Below are 19,241 nucleotides of genomic sequence, written 5' to 3'. Positions count from 1 at the left end.
ATCGGTAGTCGTGGCGGGGGACGCACTCTTTCCGAAATGTCATCACAGTGGGGTTACCGCGCCAATGGCTTGATCAATGACGTTCCCATTTCTGCCCCAGGAGTGTGAACAAGCTACGTTTGATTAAAAATTCCTGAGCCGCTTAATGAAGAACATTTACGCCGGAGTTAGCCTCGCGAACGCTGCGCTAGTTAGAGAAAGGCATACGGAGGCTTGTTAAAGCGTGTTCTCGCTACGGATGAGTGACCTAACAGGATGTATCATTAACCGCGCTAACGTGAGAGAAGCTGTTGCATGGCGAGTCATCCTCAGCAGATCATTAACCGGGTCTGGCAAAGAGCTTAGCACTTGGACGATTAGCATAACTGACAAAACACTTGAAGGTGTCCAGAGTGACATTTGATATGTGAACTATAATTACGGTTTTACTGTAAAACTCAATTTGTAAAATCATCTTTTTACCTTGATCGCAATAGTGAAAGCGGTGAAACAACGATCAAATACAAACACTCATACACTTAGAGGTCACAGGAAGTGTCTGGTTTTACCTTTGATCTCTCCAAAGTTGCCAGAACCCATGGCTAATAGCTTATCCTTCCAGTCTTTAGACAACAACCTCTCAATGCTGGGGGCCTCTGGAGGGGGAGAGAGAGAATGAGAAAGAGATATTGATAGAGAGAGAGCGAGAGAGAGAGAGAGAGAGAGAGAGAGAGAGAGAGAGAGAGAGAGAGAGAGAGTTACCACAGGCAGGCAACATCACAATATAGCTCATTTAAAGTCCATTTGCTGTAATAAAGGCCCGTCCCTCTAATGGCACCAACAGTAAGAATAGAGGATAGAGAGGGACATGGAGAGAGAGAGAGTGAGAGAGATACAGAGAAAAAGAGAGAGAGAGAGAGAAAGCGGCTTCCTCACCTGCTGTTAGCCAATCATTAGCCCTATGCTCCAGCTAACACAAAGAGGCTCTTAATGCACTGGGTACAATGGACACATTATCAAGGCAGTGCGCTTTGTTTTTCTAATACACCCCGCGGACCCTCTAACCCCTCCACCCCACACGCTAATTACTAACCTGCCAAGGACGGACGTCTCACACGAGAGAGAGAGAGAAAGAGAGGAAAATTACAACAACTCTCGACACCCCCTGTACTCCTCCTGTCTGCTTTCTAACATACAAACACGCACAAGGACCAGCCTCACCATCACAACAATTAACGCCAATATGAAAGAAAAGGAGAACAAAAGGTGTGTGTTTGTGGTAAATGACTGGTCAGTGTATTAGCAGGGTGAGAAATAAAGTAACACGGACACTGTATGCGCAAATATGAACCACACACGCAATTGCCGATGGCATGAGCTATTTTCTTTTCCTATTATTTCGTCTTATATACTGTCTGAGCACTGTTTACTTAACTGTCTGAGCACGGCCCTTGCAATGCCAAGGTTGTGTGTTTAAACTAAAGGAAGACATATAGTGGTATAATGTATGATTGCAACGTTGAATAAAAGCATGACACCATCATGCAATTTCAACATTCAACAACAATCATGCTTGCATCTCTCTATGACGCGCTTAATGTGAAATGTAACGCAAACTCGCAAAGCACAGTTTTTGGCTAGCACATATATTGTGATTGCTCTGAATAAAAGTGTATGCAAAAAAGTCAATTTCCCAAAACACAGTACAATAAACACAAAAGCCTGTAAAAACACCAGGTGGCACCATTACCAATTCAGCTGGAGAGCAGTAACCTGCAACTTTGCGACTGATAGACTGTACAGGCCCCAGGTGGGCGGCACGCACACATTCGCTTTCACACATAAGATATGCTTGCCAAATCCTATAAGCCTTGCCAAACGTTAACTAACGTATATTAGTGGTCAAATTTCCTCATGCAATTTAAAGTTTGCCTCTCACGTACTTCCGCTTATCCTGTGTGTTCCCCGTTTCGCCTCTGGACTGCAATGGGACTGTAGTTGGAGGACAGTTACAGGCACATGGGGGCTCTCGCTCGCTCACTTACCATTTAGCCAATCACCTTCACTGCTGCTGTTTCCACTGACAGCTGTCTCACTGTCACCACAACAGGTGTTATTAGTCCCCAGCTCTCTCTCTCTCTCTCTATACCGGCATCGGTGAGTAACAATGACAGAGGCTTTTAAGCCCTGACAAGCGAAAGGTTTGAACAAATGGCCACACCATGGCTCCCCCCTGCCTCTGTCTCAGTATGTCACTCTCTCACTCTCTCCCACGGTAATAGTTATTATTTTTATTTATTAACATGGTCGCTATCGTCCCCGCTGACAGCTCCTTCAATTTAACTATTAATAAAAATAGAAAGGCCTCTTTTGTGTGACAGCCCGCAGTGGGGATCTGCACAATCGTTCCCGGAAAATGGACGGAGCAAGATGCGGATACCCTGATGTATCCGACTTTTGTGACAGCACCCCTTTCTCGATTTCGTTCTTTTTGTATACATTGGGAAGGAAAGGACTTTGTATTCTCTCTAATGTTGCTTTTTGTTTTCTAAAATATAAAATGTCTATTATCCATTTTTAAGTTTGCTCTAAATATGAACTATGTTTGTGTGTGGTGAATTTTGTTGGTAATTATTTCCTAACCCCGGGAAGTAAAAAACAAATAAATGAGATCTCTTCAAAAACAAGCTTTTCTTGTAATAAGATGTGAGACTGAATAGAGAACAAACTAAGACTGTAAAATCTTACTGTAAAAAGTGAAAAGTTGGATCAACTTAAAATTTACTTTAATTGGTAACACTCATGCTGCATTCAGACCAGACACGGTAGAGGCGTTAAGCTCGAGTGATTACAATGTTAAGTCAATGAAAAGACGCGTTGACGCGCGTTCGTGAGTCTCGTTGAGCGAATGAGGCGTTTAATGCGGCAGACGCGATTCCGCCTCATTTGTGCGTCAAGTTCGCTTGAATGACGCAAATTGAGGGTTGCTGTGAAAACGCACGAGTTGAAAAATGTGAACTTTGGGGAAAAACGTGCCGCGTTAACCAATCACGAGCTTGCTCTAGTAGTGACGTGATTACAGGAAGCGAGCGGAATCGCAGAAGCCCCTCCCATAATGCGAATTTCCATGTGAATGTCTCGATGACTAGAATTTCACGTGCGGCTTTCACGCAGTAATAAAGCGAGTAAACTCAAAATGTTCAAGCGGCAAACTAAACGTGGTAGATGTGAATTTGACGCCTCAAACGTGGCTGGTGTGAACCAACGGTTACAAAATTAAGTTTTTAAAATTTGACTTTAGTTTCACTTTAGGTGAAAGAATTAAGTTAAAAAAATATAATTTTAGCGGTTAACAATTGAATTGTTCACTTTTAACAGTATATGAAGAGTTTCGTTGCAAAACGAGATAAATCCATTTTTTAACATTTTTGTCAAAACATGTTTATTATTATGTTATCATGTTATTATTTTGTTTTATGATGCTACTTAGCTGTATTTTATGAAGGTTTAAATCAAAACAAACCAACTGCAGTTGCATTGAAATTAATTGGAATGCACAACCAAAAAACAAGATTTCTGAACAATTAAAAAAACGGTGGTTATCTCGTTTTGCAACAAAACTCTTCATATGCTATCCACATATATCTTTAACGTATACTGTATGCAATATAAATATAATAAGAAATGTAATTGTCTAATTTGTCTGTTTTTATTTCTCTTCAAATAAAATGCTTAGAAAAAGTTTATACCCAAAAGTTTATAATAATAAAGTATTCCTAATCTGAACAACATTCGAGTAAACAATTTTCCTCAAGGCAACAAGCTAACCAGGTTAAACATAACTTAATACAAACTAACAGCAAAACAAAACAATGTATTTATCTCCCAAACCTCATATCAAATTGTATTAGTATTGCCAGTAAAAAGTGGATAAGTAAGTTAGTGAAAGAAATCAAGAAAGGGCAGAAACTTTGGGAGGGTTCCTATTTAGTCTACTACTGCTAATACAGAAGCGCAGCCTGTTTGCATTAATGTATGGGGTCTTGTTTGTGGCAGCTGGGTGGATCCCGTACTAAAATGCCCTTACGAGGTGGGGAGCACATTTTTGGTGGAACCAACAGTGTCTGAGGGGTACAGCAGAATGAGAACAGTGTGACTCTTGGAAAGACGCACAGGAAGGGTGTGTGTTTGAGCAAGTGTATGTGTGTGCCTGGATGTGTTTCAATTACAGAGTGTGACTGAGAGAGTTTTTAATGGGAGTGAGAGTTTGGATAGGGAACATAATCAACTAGTCTGTGGGTTGAGTAAAATTACCAGTCAAAAAGAAAATTAAGGGGCCACTACAAACTAATCAAACATGTTTTCAAGAGGGTGTTCACACAGGTCGCATTCTTGTGATCAAAAACATTTTTTTTTAAGTTTGCCAACTATTTTAGCTGAATGTAATGCTAAAGGTGCAAGACACTAAAAAATAGAGAAAGATGTGATGCGATGACTAAAGACATGTTTTTGCATAATTAAAAATGCTGCCAAACTTTTCATTACAGTCACTGGCAGATATGTAACAAATAGACTAAATATATATTATATTTATAACCTCCAACTATATCATATTCTGCAAACAAAATAAATGTTTATAACAGCAGCTGATCTGACAGTAGAAGTCTGACAGTAAGTTTATTGCTGAAGGTGGTGGGTTTGTTACACAAGTGGGCTTTTAATGGATATACAGTAGTGGCGTTTCTTTACAAAGTATGAATTAACAGAGGCAACTTCTCAAAAGTCTAAAATCCTCTCTGAGGCCACGTTCACATTTGACTACTTCATTTAGGTTCATTTGACTAGTGTGAACGCTCCAAAGCGTGCCTTAATCACGCCCTGGCCGGCTTGCAGAGGTGGGCTCGGGCGTGGTTCACTTGTTCTCAGGGTGCGTAACGCTCAGTGTGATCGCGGTTCAAAAGGAGAGACGCCAATTGCGCGACCACTCACCTTCATCTGCCTTCGTAAAAACCTTCTGATGCAAGCAGCAGTGATACGTTAATATCTGAGTCTAAAGCACACTAAAATCCTCTCTGAGGGTGCACTCACATTATCCAAACCGAACCGCGCCCGAGCGCGTTTAAACCTCAAAGCCTGGTTCGTTTAACAAGTGTAATCATTCCTTGACCGGCTTGCAAAGGTGGGCTCGGGCGCAGTTCAATTGGGCTCAGGTGCGGAACGTGCAGTGTGATCGTGGTTTAAAAGGAGAGATGTCAATTGCGTGACCTCTCACTTTCATCTGCCTGCGTAAAAACCTTCTGATGCATGCAGCATTGGTACGTGAATATCTGAGCTGCACAAGCATTAGACTGACTAAGCAATATGAAAGGCATGCGAGAGGGCTGTGTGTAATCGCGCCCCAAACGACTCAGAATAAAAAAACTGACTTAACATTAGGATGGGCTCTAGCATTAAAGGATTAGTCAATTTTCTTAAAAAAAATCCAGATAATTTACTCACCACCATGTTATCCAAAATGTTGATGTCTTTCTTTGTTCTTGTTTGTCTCATTTTAATGGACTTTAATGGACCCCAACACTAAACAGTTTTAATGCAGTTTAAACTTGCAGTTTCAAAGGACTCTAAACGATCCCAAACGAGGCATAAGTGTCTTATTTAGCAAAACATTGCCATTTTTGGCAAGAAAAATAAAAATGATGCACTTTTAAACCGACCTCACGTAAAACGTTATCACGTCAAGAGGTCACGGATGACGTATGCGAAACTACACCACAGTGTTTGGAGAAAGAGGACCGTTCTGACGTTGTTGTATGTCGAATGATACTAATTAATATCTTTGTTTAGTTTATTGTTTAAAATGGTTTAAAATGTGTAACAAACGCAATTATGAGAGGTCGCGTTGGCGCGTCACACAGCCGGAGGCAGAAGAAAAGTTGTGGTTTAAAGTGCATATTTTTTATTTTTCTTGCCAAAGATGTCAACTGTTTTGCTAGATAAGACCCTTATGCCTCATTTGGCATCATTTAGAGTCATTTGAAACTGCAATTTTAAACTCCATTAAAACTGTTAAGTGTTGGGGTCCATTAAAGTCCATTAAAATGAGAAAAATCCTGGAATATTTTCCTCAAAAAACATAATTTCTTCTCGACTGAACAAAGAAAGACATCAACATTTTGGACGACATGGTGGTTAGTAATTTATCTGGATTTTTTTAAGAAAATAGACTAATCCTTTAAGAGATCACTTTTTATTCAAAACAATGACAAAAATGTGCCTGGGCTTGGATCGGTCAAAGTACAGTGTGAGTGCGTGCTTCTGGGGGAGTCGGGTGGCAGACCACCATAGCAGCAACCTGAGGACCACCTAACAGACTAAATTTCCTTTGGGCATCTTTTAAGCAAATTAATAAGTTCATCAGTACTAATTGATCGACAATTAATTCAATGTTGGTGTTTTCAATTACATTTACTTTACAGTTGGAGGAGCACCACTTTAAAAAACACCCAAAAAAATGTCAGGTAAAACCAAAATGACACAGTATGAACTGGCGAAAAACAAGTTTACAGAAACCTAACTAGTCTGATGCAACCCTAGTGACTAAATCAAAATCTGAAGCTCGTCGATGCATGCTTGTCCATACCACAGGCCTACATATAAGATCACAAACTCATCACGCCACACCAGCCTATTCCAGCGTGGGAGAGCCGAAGTAAATCTGACAATAATAGGTGAATTATGGGGAATTATTAAGGTTCATTGGCTCCAGAGGACTCCAGCAGCTGGGCAGAACCAGAGCCAAGATGTCCAGCCACCTGGCCGAAAGACTGAAGGAACCTCTCAAGATCTGCCACCACTGAGCGCACTTTCATTCTTTATGCACCACATCTCAAAGCCGTCTGGGCTCCCAACTTCAAAAACAATTTCATTACTCTCTTTTTCTCTTTACTTTGCCATCACGATGCTATTTTTTTGTCTGAGTCAGCCCGACTGGCCAGCTCCATTTTTCCAATTATCTCATATTTGCAAAGCCAATGAGATGTTTTGTTCGGAAAAGAAAGAGGGGGTGGCGGAGGAGTACAGAAAAGTAGTGGGAATGAGACAAGGAGAAAGAGAACGAGCCAGGCCCTCTGTGGACAACAAAAGGGCCAGTGTCCCAGCGCCAGCTCCGCGAGGGTGGGGAGGGCTCACAGGAAAGGCCCTGGCTCAGGCCCGGCCCAGCACGCAGCACCAGAACAGGCTCCACATTGACTGCTTTTGGCAGAGAGCGACAAACTGCAGCAGCTCCCAGTCGCCACAGAGGTCAGAATTCAATAACCAATTATACAAGCACCCAGTCAGTTTATCTAAGGTTGGACGGAAAGAAGTGTTACACACTTGAGTTCAACGTTGTGGATGTTTAATGTAAGACACAAACACACAGACACACACATGGGACCAGAGCCCAGCTGCGTTCTTAGATCTTCAACATGAAACCAGTACTTAATTATTGCCTTTGTGCCTCAAACACAGTCATCTATTAATGCAGGAGTAATTTAGGACATCCAAGTTCATGAGAGTTTAAAAAGCGAATATTCCCCGTGAATGAAAAGATGATCATAATCGCTCTTGATGATCAATTTATACGACGTGTTGTTTGCTCACAGGCCGCGTTGAAAATTCTTTCTAAAGGAGGTTCAAACGGTGGCGGTCGACACGTTTTTTTTTTTCCCGGAGCGCCGGAGACACTGCGGGACTGTGAGTTTAGAAACAACCCAAAAAAAAAAAAACATCGGACCAAATCTCTCATCAAAAGCCGCCATTCAAGCTAAAAGTCCCAATTATGTGCGGTGATGAAGGAAAAGGCAACCCTTAGCAACACTCTGAACAAACATTCAACACACACAGAGAATGTCGCCTTTCTTCTTTTCCCTCAAAAAACACTCACGTCTCCCAGAAAAGTGACACAACCCGAAAAAAAAAGAGAGAAAAACCTAGTGGAAAAGAGAGCGATAAGAGACCATGGATGTTAAAGGTCGGGATGTTAAACTCCCTTGACGTTTGAGAGCGGTCGCTGGGACGACGGGCGCAATTTTCTAAAACAAAATCAAAAAAGAGAAAAAATTAATAGAAAAAATGACATCATGGGTAAACTATGAATAATTCTTTCTTTTATGAATTCATAGCAGTTAAAATATTGACTGTCATTACGGAGCACGAGCAGAACCAGATGCGTAAATCATTCCTAATAATAATCTTAAGGAAATTGTCAAATTAAATTGAATGTGACAATTAAGCTTTACAAACAATTTATGCTGGAATTTGTACTGGTAAAAATTAAATGAAGTCAAACAATTTCACCTTGTTTTTATAAGTTATGTTAACTTATCGCAAGTCAAAACTTAAAAAAGTAGGTTGAATTGACTTGCATAACCAAGTTGTTTTAACGTCATGCTGCATTTACATTTTACTTTTTCTAAATGATGCTTGTTTTATTTTATCAAAAGTTTTGGAATAAAGTAACTTTATTTAACTCATTGGTAACATTTATTTTTAGAAATGTGATGCAGAATAAGTTCACAAATTAAATCTGTATGAGTTTCTTTATTCTGTTTAACACAAAAGAAGATATTTTGATAAATACAAAGTTAATGGTACCCATTGACTTCCATAGTAGAAAAAAGTCAATGGGTACACTCGACTGTGTCCATACCATCATTTATCAAAATATCTTTTTTTGTGAGAGTAAAGAAACTCATACAGGTTTAAAACAACAAGTTGATTAATTAAGTTTTATTTTGGGGTAAACCGTCCCTTTAAGCTCTTATCTTCAGTGTGATGATCATAAATTAATTTCACATAAATTAATAAAGAATAATTTCCAACTAAAGTTGCGAGGTGAGATTTTAAATTGAAAAAGTCATTTATCTCTGACGGATTTGTGCCCTTCACATATCTGCAATCCTTCTCTGACAGATGGTGTTGTGGGTGCTTATGTCCAATTTGATTTGAACCAAAACTCCCGCCAAATTTATTCTGGCACCTCTTGCACGGTGCCAAATTTACACTGCCAGATTGAAATAACTGCGTGGAGGGCATGACATTGCGAAGAAGAATGTGAGCAAAACCATCACGACGTGTGAGAAAGTCTGAGAAAATTAAGACGTTCTCTGAGGACGTCCAAGGCTTCAGAACTGGCGGGCGTACATCTGAATATCAGCTGCGCACACACGGATGCAAATGTATGCAAAAAAAACACATACACGTACAAATTAATTTAGGTGCACACACACATTAAGAAAATAAGCATTTTTATAGTCGATATGTAGCTCGTTGTTAAGTTAAAAAAGCAGCATGCTCGGATCTTAACTCTTCTTTATCAGAATAATGATATACTTTATTGACAGACATTTGAATCTTATTTTGATCATATCATTTTGAACAGATAATGTTTCTGCGACATTAACGATGCATCAAGTTGTGCGCAAAGTACAGATTTTCAAAACTGACCTCCTCGTGGGTCAACTGCACTTTTTTCCCCAAAAAAATCCTCAAAACTGGCACGGGTGCTTATTTAACCATTAAAGTGAGTCATAATGTACATAATGCCATTGTATTAAATTCATCCAGCTTGATATTCATAAAATTATTAAATTTTGCTGTCTGGAAAAAAGAAAGTCATTGGAATGATTTAAGGGTGCAAGTATGGATGTGGAAAACAAAATTAAATTAAACAGAAATTAAAGTTCCATATATAATTTTTTCCTACTATGGAAGTGAATGGTGCCCCAGATCTGCTTGGTTCCAAACAGCTCAAAACATTTTCCTTTGTATTCAGCAAAACTAAATTATTCAGAATTATACAAACTTGATTTCATTTTTCGGTGAAAGCCTACTACACCCCACTTGATGCTTCGTAGAGTACTTTTTCCCAGGTACTTTCAACACAGGACATTTTGCACCTGTGTCTGGTTGTATCACAATTTTTCTGATAAAGTTTTAATGTCGAACACTTTTACGCTTCCTAATACTAATGTTTATACCATTGTAATCATGCATCACGCTGCTACCAAGAGATTCGGACCAGAACGTAACTTTACAGCTGCCGCAGGAGTGTCAAAAGAAAGGGTTAATCTCGGCTCAGGGCTCCCCTCTCCCGCACGCACATTTCTCCTGTCAAAGGCATCCTGTTAAAGTAGGCCAGGGCATATTTGTGCTTCCTCCGTATGCACTATAATGGAAAATGACACTTTCAATCTGTCTCGTGGCAATAACCCTTCTTGTGTGCGTCTCGCGCGCAGCCCAGTCAGCAGAGAGCTGTCATAGCCCCGGGGCCCTGCCGCCACCCGCTTTCATTACATCACTTTAAAATGACAACAAAAGAACGCAACGTGTTCGTCCGAGTCTCTGATGCATTAACTGCGGGACAACAGAAAAAGCCGTGGACTGAGGCTTTTGCAAACTCGCCACCACACCGTAGACTCACATTGACAAGCATGATGAAAATAAATAAATAACAAACTTACACAATAAAAAAAAATATATGTATATATTGAAGTACATAGAAGAGGCCGCGGGTGTCATTTAAAATCACAATTGCTGTTTGTCACGTTGAAGTGGGCTGTTGCTTTAAGAAGACAGCTGTCAAGGGCCTGTCACACGCACGACCAGACATCGCTGACATGATAATGCTGCTTTACATTTTGGAAGCATATTAAAAAAAACAACACTTACACGCACACAAGGCTGTCTCCGTTTTAACCTCTTGTCATAACAAACTGCCCCTGGCAGCTGAATACAGTTATTACCCTTATTATAATACGCTTCCTCTCTCCTCACATTCAACTGCCAATTTCATATTGTTTTTCGTTTTTTGTGCTATTCATGGTCGCCCCTGTGTTGTTCGTCAGGGCATTGACATATGTAAGTGTTCTGCTTTTGCCAACTATATGTTTAGCATGCAGTTAAAGGTGCGATGTGTAACTTTACGAAAGGAATGAAATGCAATATAAAATACTTAACTATATTATCAGTGGTGTATAAAGACCTTACATAATTAAATGTATTGTTTTTTACCTTAGAATGAACCGTTTTATCTACATACACCGCGGGTCTGATTACAGAGAAGTCACCGTCATGTTTCTACAGTAGCCCTTAATGCACAAACTGTCCCTATATGTTGTCTCAAACGATGACGTGTTTGTCCTATGGCAGCTACCGTAGTTTCTCATTGCGTTTCGAAATTGAGGTTGGTTGCAATTAGTAATCTCACCACTAGATGCCGCTAAAAACCAAAACTTTACCTTTAAGTCAAACTAACCAATTTTGTGTTTTAAAGGAAAACCCCTTCGTTTTTCAATGTTTTATTATGTTCTTACCTCAACTTAGACAAATTACATCCATGTCTTTTTTTAATGCGTGCATTTTTAATCTTTGTACAATGCCTTGTGAGTGTGTTAGCATTTAGCCTAGCCCCATTCATTCCATAGGAATCTAAAATTCATCCAAACAGGGATGAATTTAGATGACACCAAACACTTTAATGTTTTCCCTATTTAAAGACTGTTACATGAGTAGTTACACGAGCAAGTATGGTGGCACAAAATGAAACTTTTGTTTGGAGCCATAGGAATGAATGGGGCTAGGCTAAATGCTAACACATTCATGAAGCGCTGTACAAAGATTAAAAGTGCAGACATTGAAAAAAATAGGTATGTATTCATTCATCTAAGTTGAGGTAAGAACATAGTAAAATATTGAAAAATGGTGGTGTTTTCCTTTAACTTCACTTATTATTAATTACGAAATGGCACATTAGAGTCATTCGTTTGTGAATCAGAGACCATAGTTTTAATTTTTAATTAAATTAATTATTTTTGCATAGAAAAATGTGTTTTCTTGAATTAACTACATTTACATTTGGGCATTTAGCAGACGCTTTATCCAAAGCGACTTATAAAACAGCTAAGCGAATTGTCGTAGGAAAGCGATAACATAAGAACTGCCATACAAAGTCACTTTCAGCTTACGAAGTTTCACCAATCTTTATTTATTTATTTAAATTTTGTCGTACCTGTCTCTTTAACTCAATACATTACAATTCAGACTACAAGCTCATATTTTGTGTAATACATAATTTCTTTTACTGCCGATGCAGATACATAAATAAGTAAAATGGTTCGAACTGTAAGACAAAACGTACAACAGCTATAAATGTTTGCGAGACATGTTTTTCCCAACACGTACACATCACTACACACACACACAGACATGCATGATTTAGTCATCGCTGTTGTCTCCGAGTGCCCGGGGCAGTTAAAATGCCCTCCCTGTAAGAATGGTTGGTATTGTGTGGGCTCCATTGCTCCCAGATACGGGTAACCATGTGAGAGCCATTAAGTGATTGTTAACAGCTCTTAAGAAGCAGCCTATGCCTGGCAAACCAGTCAGACCCCAGCACATCTTAACTATGTTCCTTCTTTCTCTTCATCCACAGGACAGGAAGAGGGAATGAGGGGGTGGGGCGATAAATCCACATGCTTTCAAGTTAAAGCTTAGATTTCTCGATAAGGTTGGTCATGGGAATAACTCCGCTCCTATGAGCTATATTGCATTTCCATTGGTTGGTCATTCGCAGAGGTACAACAGTGACCCATTTCTTTTCTCCATTCTTAAAATTGTTTGTTTAAACTCTTGTGCTGCTCCGTATCGTGTACTTATAATAATGTTAACATAATAAATGCACTGGAACGCAGTGCTTTAGAGCTTCGCTAATATAGCTAATATTGAACACTCACACGCAGTTAGAAGAGGCAAAACGTAATCAGGCCTTCTGCTTTGTTAAACCTACACCAAAAAAATAAATAAATAAAAATAATGGAGACTTTAAAACACTGTTAAAATACTAATTATTATTCTTGTGATTTTTTTCTGAAAACCCATTTGTTTATACATAAAATCATCCTACATAACGTAAAGTACATTCTGTGAAAATGTAACCTTATGTATTCACGTCAAAGTTTGTATGATGTAAGTGTGAATGACACTTAGGGTGTTTTCACATATAGTTCATTTTAAAAGAACCAAACCCAGTTTACTTAAAGTGAACCAGAAAAGGAATTAGCCGAAAGTGACCTCAGTCACATCACAACTTCATAAGAACTCAGACGCCGGCTTTCTGTGCAGCAGTTGATTTTGATACCAAAACAACACGCGAAGGGGACCGGGACGTCGTTGCTTTTAAATGTCAAACCACAAAAGAACCCAAAAGCGAACCATCCGGAGGTGGTCTGAGTACGGTTCGCATTTGGGTCTTTTTAGGGGGTCTGAAATCACTTGACTTCTTCAAATAAACCCCATTCACACAGCACTTTGGTCCTAGAAAATTTCCGTAAAATTGGCAGAGGCTTCTGTAAACGCAAACACGTCCTGTAAATGTTCTGGGATCACTCCCGTAAAGAGGACCATTTCAGTAACATACACAGAAAGCATTATGTGTGTACAAGATGCAGAAACAATGCCGTAAGGTGCGAATCGACCAATCACGGAAAAATCTCGGACACATTTTCTGTGTATTTTCTGTAATCTCTTTGTGAAAGGGCTTATATACACACTAAACTGCTCCCAGAGTTTTTGGACGGCTCAAACGAACTAGGTGTGAAAACACACTTAATGTACAACATAACTTTTCCACATACTATAATCGGCTTCGAAGAAGTTCGAATGCGAGTTCGAGTGTGAATAAATCAGCCCTTCCAGAAAAACGTTTTTTTTTTTTGTGATTATTGCGGGCAAAAATCTTTAATCTTGCAACACGTTTTCTTAAAAAATGCGTTGGAATATGTGGGATATTTATGCAATTTTATGCAAAGAAATTGCTGGAACTTGCAAAAATTGCACCTTTTTCAGCTTTTCATTGATGTTCATGTCGCGTAATTACGTCACTTCTTAACGTTCCCATGGCAACAAGGGACATGGCTGCGCTTGTGTGAAGTAAATGCAACATTTTTCAACTTTTTGCTAAAATATATATGACTTTTTGCTACAAAAATGCGGGGATTATGAAATCATGCAAGCCCCGCATATTTTGCGCGCAGAAATCGGCAATTTACATGGCGAAAGTGTGGTATATTTAAAAAAAATGTGGCCACCGCATAAATATGCGGACTTTGGCTGATTATACATTGAATTATGCGATCGCATAATAGCGTTTATCTGAAGGGACTGATAAATAACTTGCGTGCTTGGGTGTACTGCCCTTTTAAAAAGAAAAACAGTACTGGTTTGGTGTTGACAAAGGGGTACACAAGCCTTGTCAAATAAATAAATAAATAAATAAATAAATACTGCAGTGCTGCGTGCAAGTTTAATCAAATTGACTATGCAAATCAATTAAACCTACAAAGTTTTGACTAATATTTAGTTTATTTATTTAACCCTTTTTACAGTGTGTTAAACCAAAAACAGCTATAATGTTATAAATACTAGATTGTCAGTGTGGTAAAGATGTGTGTGGAGTTTTATCTGATGTGTGGAAACAATAGCGAGGTGGGGGATAAATCCACAGCCTTCTATTTGTGTGCACAAAGGGGTCCAAAGTCCCTGAAACGTCACAAGTCTGTAAGCAAATATACCAAACACATGACAAAGCATACATTGTATTGTGCAAGAGCCTTCGCTTGTATTCCTCTTTCTTTCTATCTCTCTCCACTGCAAAGGTAAGAACAGCCATACCAGGATATTACCAAGAGGGCCTGGACCTCAGAAAGACACATCATCCTTTAAAAACCCAGAAAGCATTTTGGTTGGAGCGCCAAATTTAGCTAATGAATGGTATATTTTTTCACACACCTGAACCTTTTCAAATTAATATGTTCGCTTACGTAAAAAAAACATGGAAAACTATGCAGTCGAAGTTTCTCAAAGCTCCTTCGAATCAACCATTTATCATCTACCAGTAATTAACCCACTGTGTTTTTTGGTGCTCTTGGCATTTGAAAGAAGTAAACAGATATTTAAACGTGCGAGAAAGATTTGCCAGAATGTGTAACCCGTATCTAACTGACGGGCGTGTGAATCCGGATGAAAGGAGGTTGAATGAGATCCAAATGAATGACAGGAACAACACGCTCTGAAACAGAGGAGGTGAAGAGAGAGTTTTTTACAAACAGCCAAAATTAGGATATTTGCAGAAATACAGGGCGGCATATAAAGTTAGTTCCCTACAGTTAGGAGTTGTGCTCAAAAACTATTAATAAAGTGACTTATATATGTAATAATTATCTATGCATGGGTCTGTGTTAGTTTCAAGTCCACGTTATGTCCTCATTTAGATAAATGCGTGCATGTGTCTATGCACAGTGAGAGACACAGGTCGGATTTATTGAACTGTGTGAAATAATCAAGGTCAAATGATGTACATCACATGCCCTATTACACAGTTAGATAAAAACCTCATCATGGACAAATCACTTATAGATGTAAACTGAACACCGCTGAATTTAGAGGATCGATACATTTCTTCATTTCTAATATCATGAATAATATTTGAGCATTGATTTCATTTTACTTTGATGCCTCTTTTGTGATGTGTTTGTGATGCGTAGATCGCTTTGTGCCGATGACAATGGGTTGGGGAACAGACGGTGCGAGTGTGTGCATGTCATCGGCGACTTCCGTAGACTGGCGGAGTGTGTCAGATCCAGCCCAAAATGACTAGCAGCTGGGGGTGACAGTTGTTTTAACAGCTGAGCTGACAGGATTAATTCAAATGCACTGAAATCAAAAAGTGGAGAACACCTGTTCAGACTTCCAGCAGTCCCCCATCCAGACAGGGGATCAGGCTCGGGCGCGCAGCCAGGCTAGAGATCTCTCAAGTGCGCTGGGTGCTCCGGCGCTGTGGGACCAGAGCATGAAGGGAGGGGTCAAAAAATAAAACGAAATTATACAGTGGTGAGAGAGAGAAAGATGAGGGAAAGATTTAGATCCGCCTTGCTGTTTTCAAACATCTGGCTTAAATAAAGGCTCTATTTTCTGGCAGACCGAAGGGTGCTGACCTAGGGCTGCTCAGTGGAGACAGATTGCTTGGTTTCAAAGTGAGCTGCCTGACCGCAGGACAGTCAGGGTTAATTCTGAGCTTCCCCCCCGTGTTCAAAGACCCCCTGACGGAGTTTCATTCAAGATTGTGGTGCGGACAAACTGTGTGTCCACTAACATCCTCCAATCCCGTATGCTGAAAAGCAGGAAGTGTGAGGTTAAATGAAGTGAGGGTGTATATGTAGTATGCGTGGAGTGTCATTTATAGCATTTTTTTGTATTTACAGTACACAAGCCATAGATCTAAGTCAAATACTTAGATTGTTCATGCGTGCAGTCCCAAAACAAGAATATATGTTTAGACTAGGCACAAGTTATGTTTTAAAACAGAATGCAACATTGGTTTTGAGTCAACTCGACATTACAGCTCGACAGACCGGCATTGGGTTTTGATGTCAACCCGATGTTACATCCGGATGTCGGGACAACATTGGATTTTGACGTCATCTTGGCGTTACAGCTTCACCTTAGGCCGACATTGGGTTTTGACGTCAACCTGATGTTACAGCTTGACATCAGGTCGATGTTGGGTTTTATCCGGATGTGGGACAACATTGAGTTTTTAAGGTCATCTCGACGTTACAGCTTGACATTAGGACGACGTTGGGTTTTGACGCCACCTCGACGTTACAGCTTGACATCAGGTCGATGTTAGGTTTTATCCAGACGTTGGGACAACATTGGGTTCTGACGTTTGGACAACATTGGGTTTTGGCGTCACCTCAACTTACAGCTTGATGTTAGGCTGACGTTGGGGTTTGATAGCCTGGTGCAACCAGACTCTCATAAATTCATTTCATTTGTACAGAGAGTCTGGCCACGCTCCATTGCAAAGCATTACTTCCGTTAAGGAGGGTTTGGTCGTGACGTATGTCTGGCGCACGACCTCAACGTCTGCGTTCTTAGCCACTCCCCGCTGTTCGCTGATTGGACCTGCAGATTTTTGCCGGAGAAAACGAAACTCTACACAGCAGTCCCAGACGTTGTTCTGAAGCGAAATAAAAAATTAAGCGGAAGAACGTAGGAGGGCGGAGCCAGGCTAGGGTTTTGATGCCACCTCGACGTTACAGCTTGACATCAGGTTGATATTGGGTTTTGACGTCAACCTGATGTTACAGCTTGACCTCAGGTCGATGTTGGGTTTTATCCAGACGTTGGGACAACATTGGGTTCTGACGTCGGGACAACATTGGGTTTGACATCACCTCAACGTTACAGCTTGGCGTTAGGCCGACGTTGGGTTTTGACGTCAATCTGATGTTACAGCTTGACATCAGGTCGATGTTGGATGTTATCCAGACGTTGGGACAACATTGGGTTTTGACGTCACCTCAACGTTACAGCTTGACGTTAGGCCGACGTTGGGTTTAGACGTCAACCTAATGTTACAGCTTGACATTAGGTCGATGTTGGGTTTTATCCGGACGTTGGGACAACATTGGGTTTTGACGTCAACTCAACGTTAGAGCTTGACGTCAAGCCAACGTTAGGTTTTTACGTCATCTCTACATTACAGCTTGACATCAGGCTAATGTTGGGTTTTGACGTCAACCTGATGTTACAGTTTGACAATAGGTCAATGTTGGTTTTTGACGTCAACCCGATGTAACAGCTTGACATGAGGCCGATGTTGGGTTTTGACATCAACCTGACGTTACAGCTTGAAATCAGGCCGATGTTGGGTTTTGACATAAACCTGACTTTACAGCTTGAAATCAGGCCGATGTTGGGTTTTGACATCATCTTGACGTTACAACTTGACATCAGGTCGATGTTGGATGTTATCCAGACGTTGGGACAACATTGGGTTCTGACGTTTGGACAACATTGGGTTTTGAAGTCACCTCAACGTTACAGCTTGACGTTAGGCCGACGTTGGGTTTAGACATCAACCTAATGTTACAGCTTGACATCAGGTTGATGTTGGGTTTTATCCAGACGTTGGGACAACATTGGGTTTTGACGTCACCTCAACGTTACAGCTTGACGTTAGGCCGACGTTGGGTTTAGACGTCAACCTAATGTTACAGCTTGACATCAGGTCGATGTTGGGTTTTATCCAGACGTTGGGACAACATTGGGTTTTGACGTCAACTCAACGTTAGAGCTTGACGACAAGCCAACGTTAGGTTTTTATGTCATCTCTACATTACAGCTTGACATCAGGCTAATGTTGGTTTTTGACGTCAACCCGATGTAACAGCTTGACATCAGGCCGATGTTGGGTTTTGACATCAACCTGACATTACAGCTTGACATCAGGCCGATGTTGGGTTTTGACATAAACCTGACGTTACAGCTTGAAATCAGGCCGATGTTGGGTTTTGACATCATCTTGACGTTACAACTTGACATCAGGTCGATGTTGGGTTTTGACATCATCAGGACATAACAGTTTGATTTCAGGCCGTTGTTGGGTTTTGACATAAACCAAACCCTACATCCAGATATCATCTGGATTAGACGTCAACTCGACGTTACAGCTTGTCCTCATGCTGACGTTGGGTTTTGACATCAACTCGACGTTACATCTTGAGGTCAACCCAAAGTTACAGGCTTGCCATAATGCTAACATAAGGCCAAGAATTGTGTGTACATTAGCCTTGTGAACCTCCACAGTTTGTTCTGATCTACTCCAACCCAAGCAAATACACTTAAATCTGCTATGTAATTTACTTTACATATCCATTTTTAACTCTACTGAAACTCGACTGAGTGTGCCTGTGTATCTTTGTGTGTGTAGATCTGAAAGGATTTGGCATTTAAATGGGAATTTAGTGGATATGAGGAAAAGATTTGTGACTTGCTGTGAGCCACGAGAAAGGCCTCTAACGCCACATCAAACTAGCCAACAACCACTGACCCTCAATTACCCACAATGCAACAGCACGCCACAGTCGTGTGGCTAAACCAAACACGTTTTCCTATTATAGCTATATTTCCTCTGGCCTTGATTCTCTTTAGTGATCCCACACGCAGTGCTTGTAATGCATGCGCTAGACTGCAAAAATCACATATTGTAGTTTGACAGTAACTATACTGTGTTAAAAAATAAATACAATGAACTCTACCGTAGCGCAGGAAACTCTGGAAAGCTCTCCATGCACTAAAACCTGATCAAAGAGAGAGTGATATTTTATAGAGCTTGTTCAGTTTTTAAAAGGCACAATGAATATTCATAGGATATTGTA

The 19,241-nt window shown here is 40.3% G+C and overlaps 1 protein-coding gene across 12 annotated transcripts in view; it reads right to left on the bottom strand.

Moving 5' to 3' along the window:
• Positions 1 to 19,241, bottom strand: part of sox5 (SRY-box transcription factor 5) — a 283,238-nt gene that overhangs the window by 48,017 nt on the left and 215,980 nt on the right. For 10 of the 12 annotated variants that reach the window (XM_055190505.2, XM_073868214.1, XM_073868215.1 and 7 more), the window contains one exon: positions 549 to 635. The exons of the other annotated variants lie outside the window; for them this stretch is intronic. In XM_055190505.2, the coding sequence (XP_055046480.2) occupies positions 549 to 635 (87 nt within the window). The remainder of the gene's footprint in view (positions 1 to 548; positions 636 to 19,241) is intronic. 12 annotated transcript variants of the gene reach the window in all.

This window comes from Misgurnus anguillicaudatus, chromosome 1 (assembly GCF_027580225.2).
Source record: "Misgurnus anguillicaudatus chromosome 1, ASM2758022v2, whole genome shotgun sequence".
NCBI lineage: Eukaryota > Metazoa > Chordata > Actinopteri > Cypriniformes > Cobitidae > Misgurnus > Misgurnus anguillicaudatus.
Note: the sequence above shows the minus strand (reverse complement) of the source record. Positions and strands in the feature narration are given on the sequence as shown.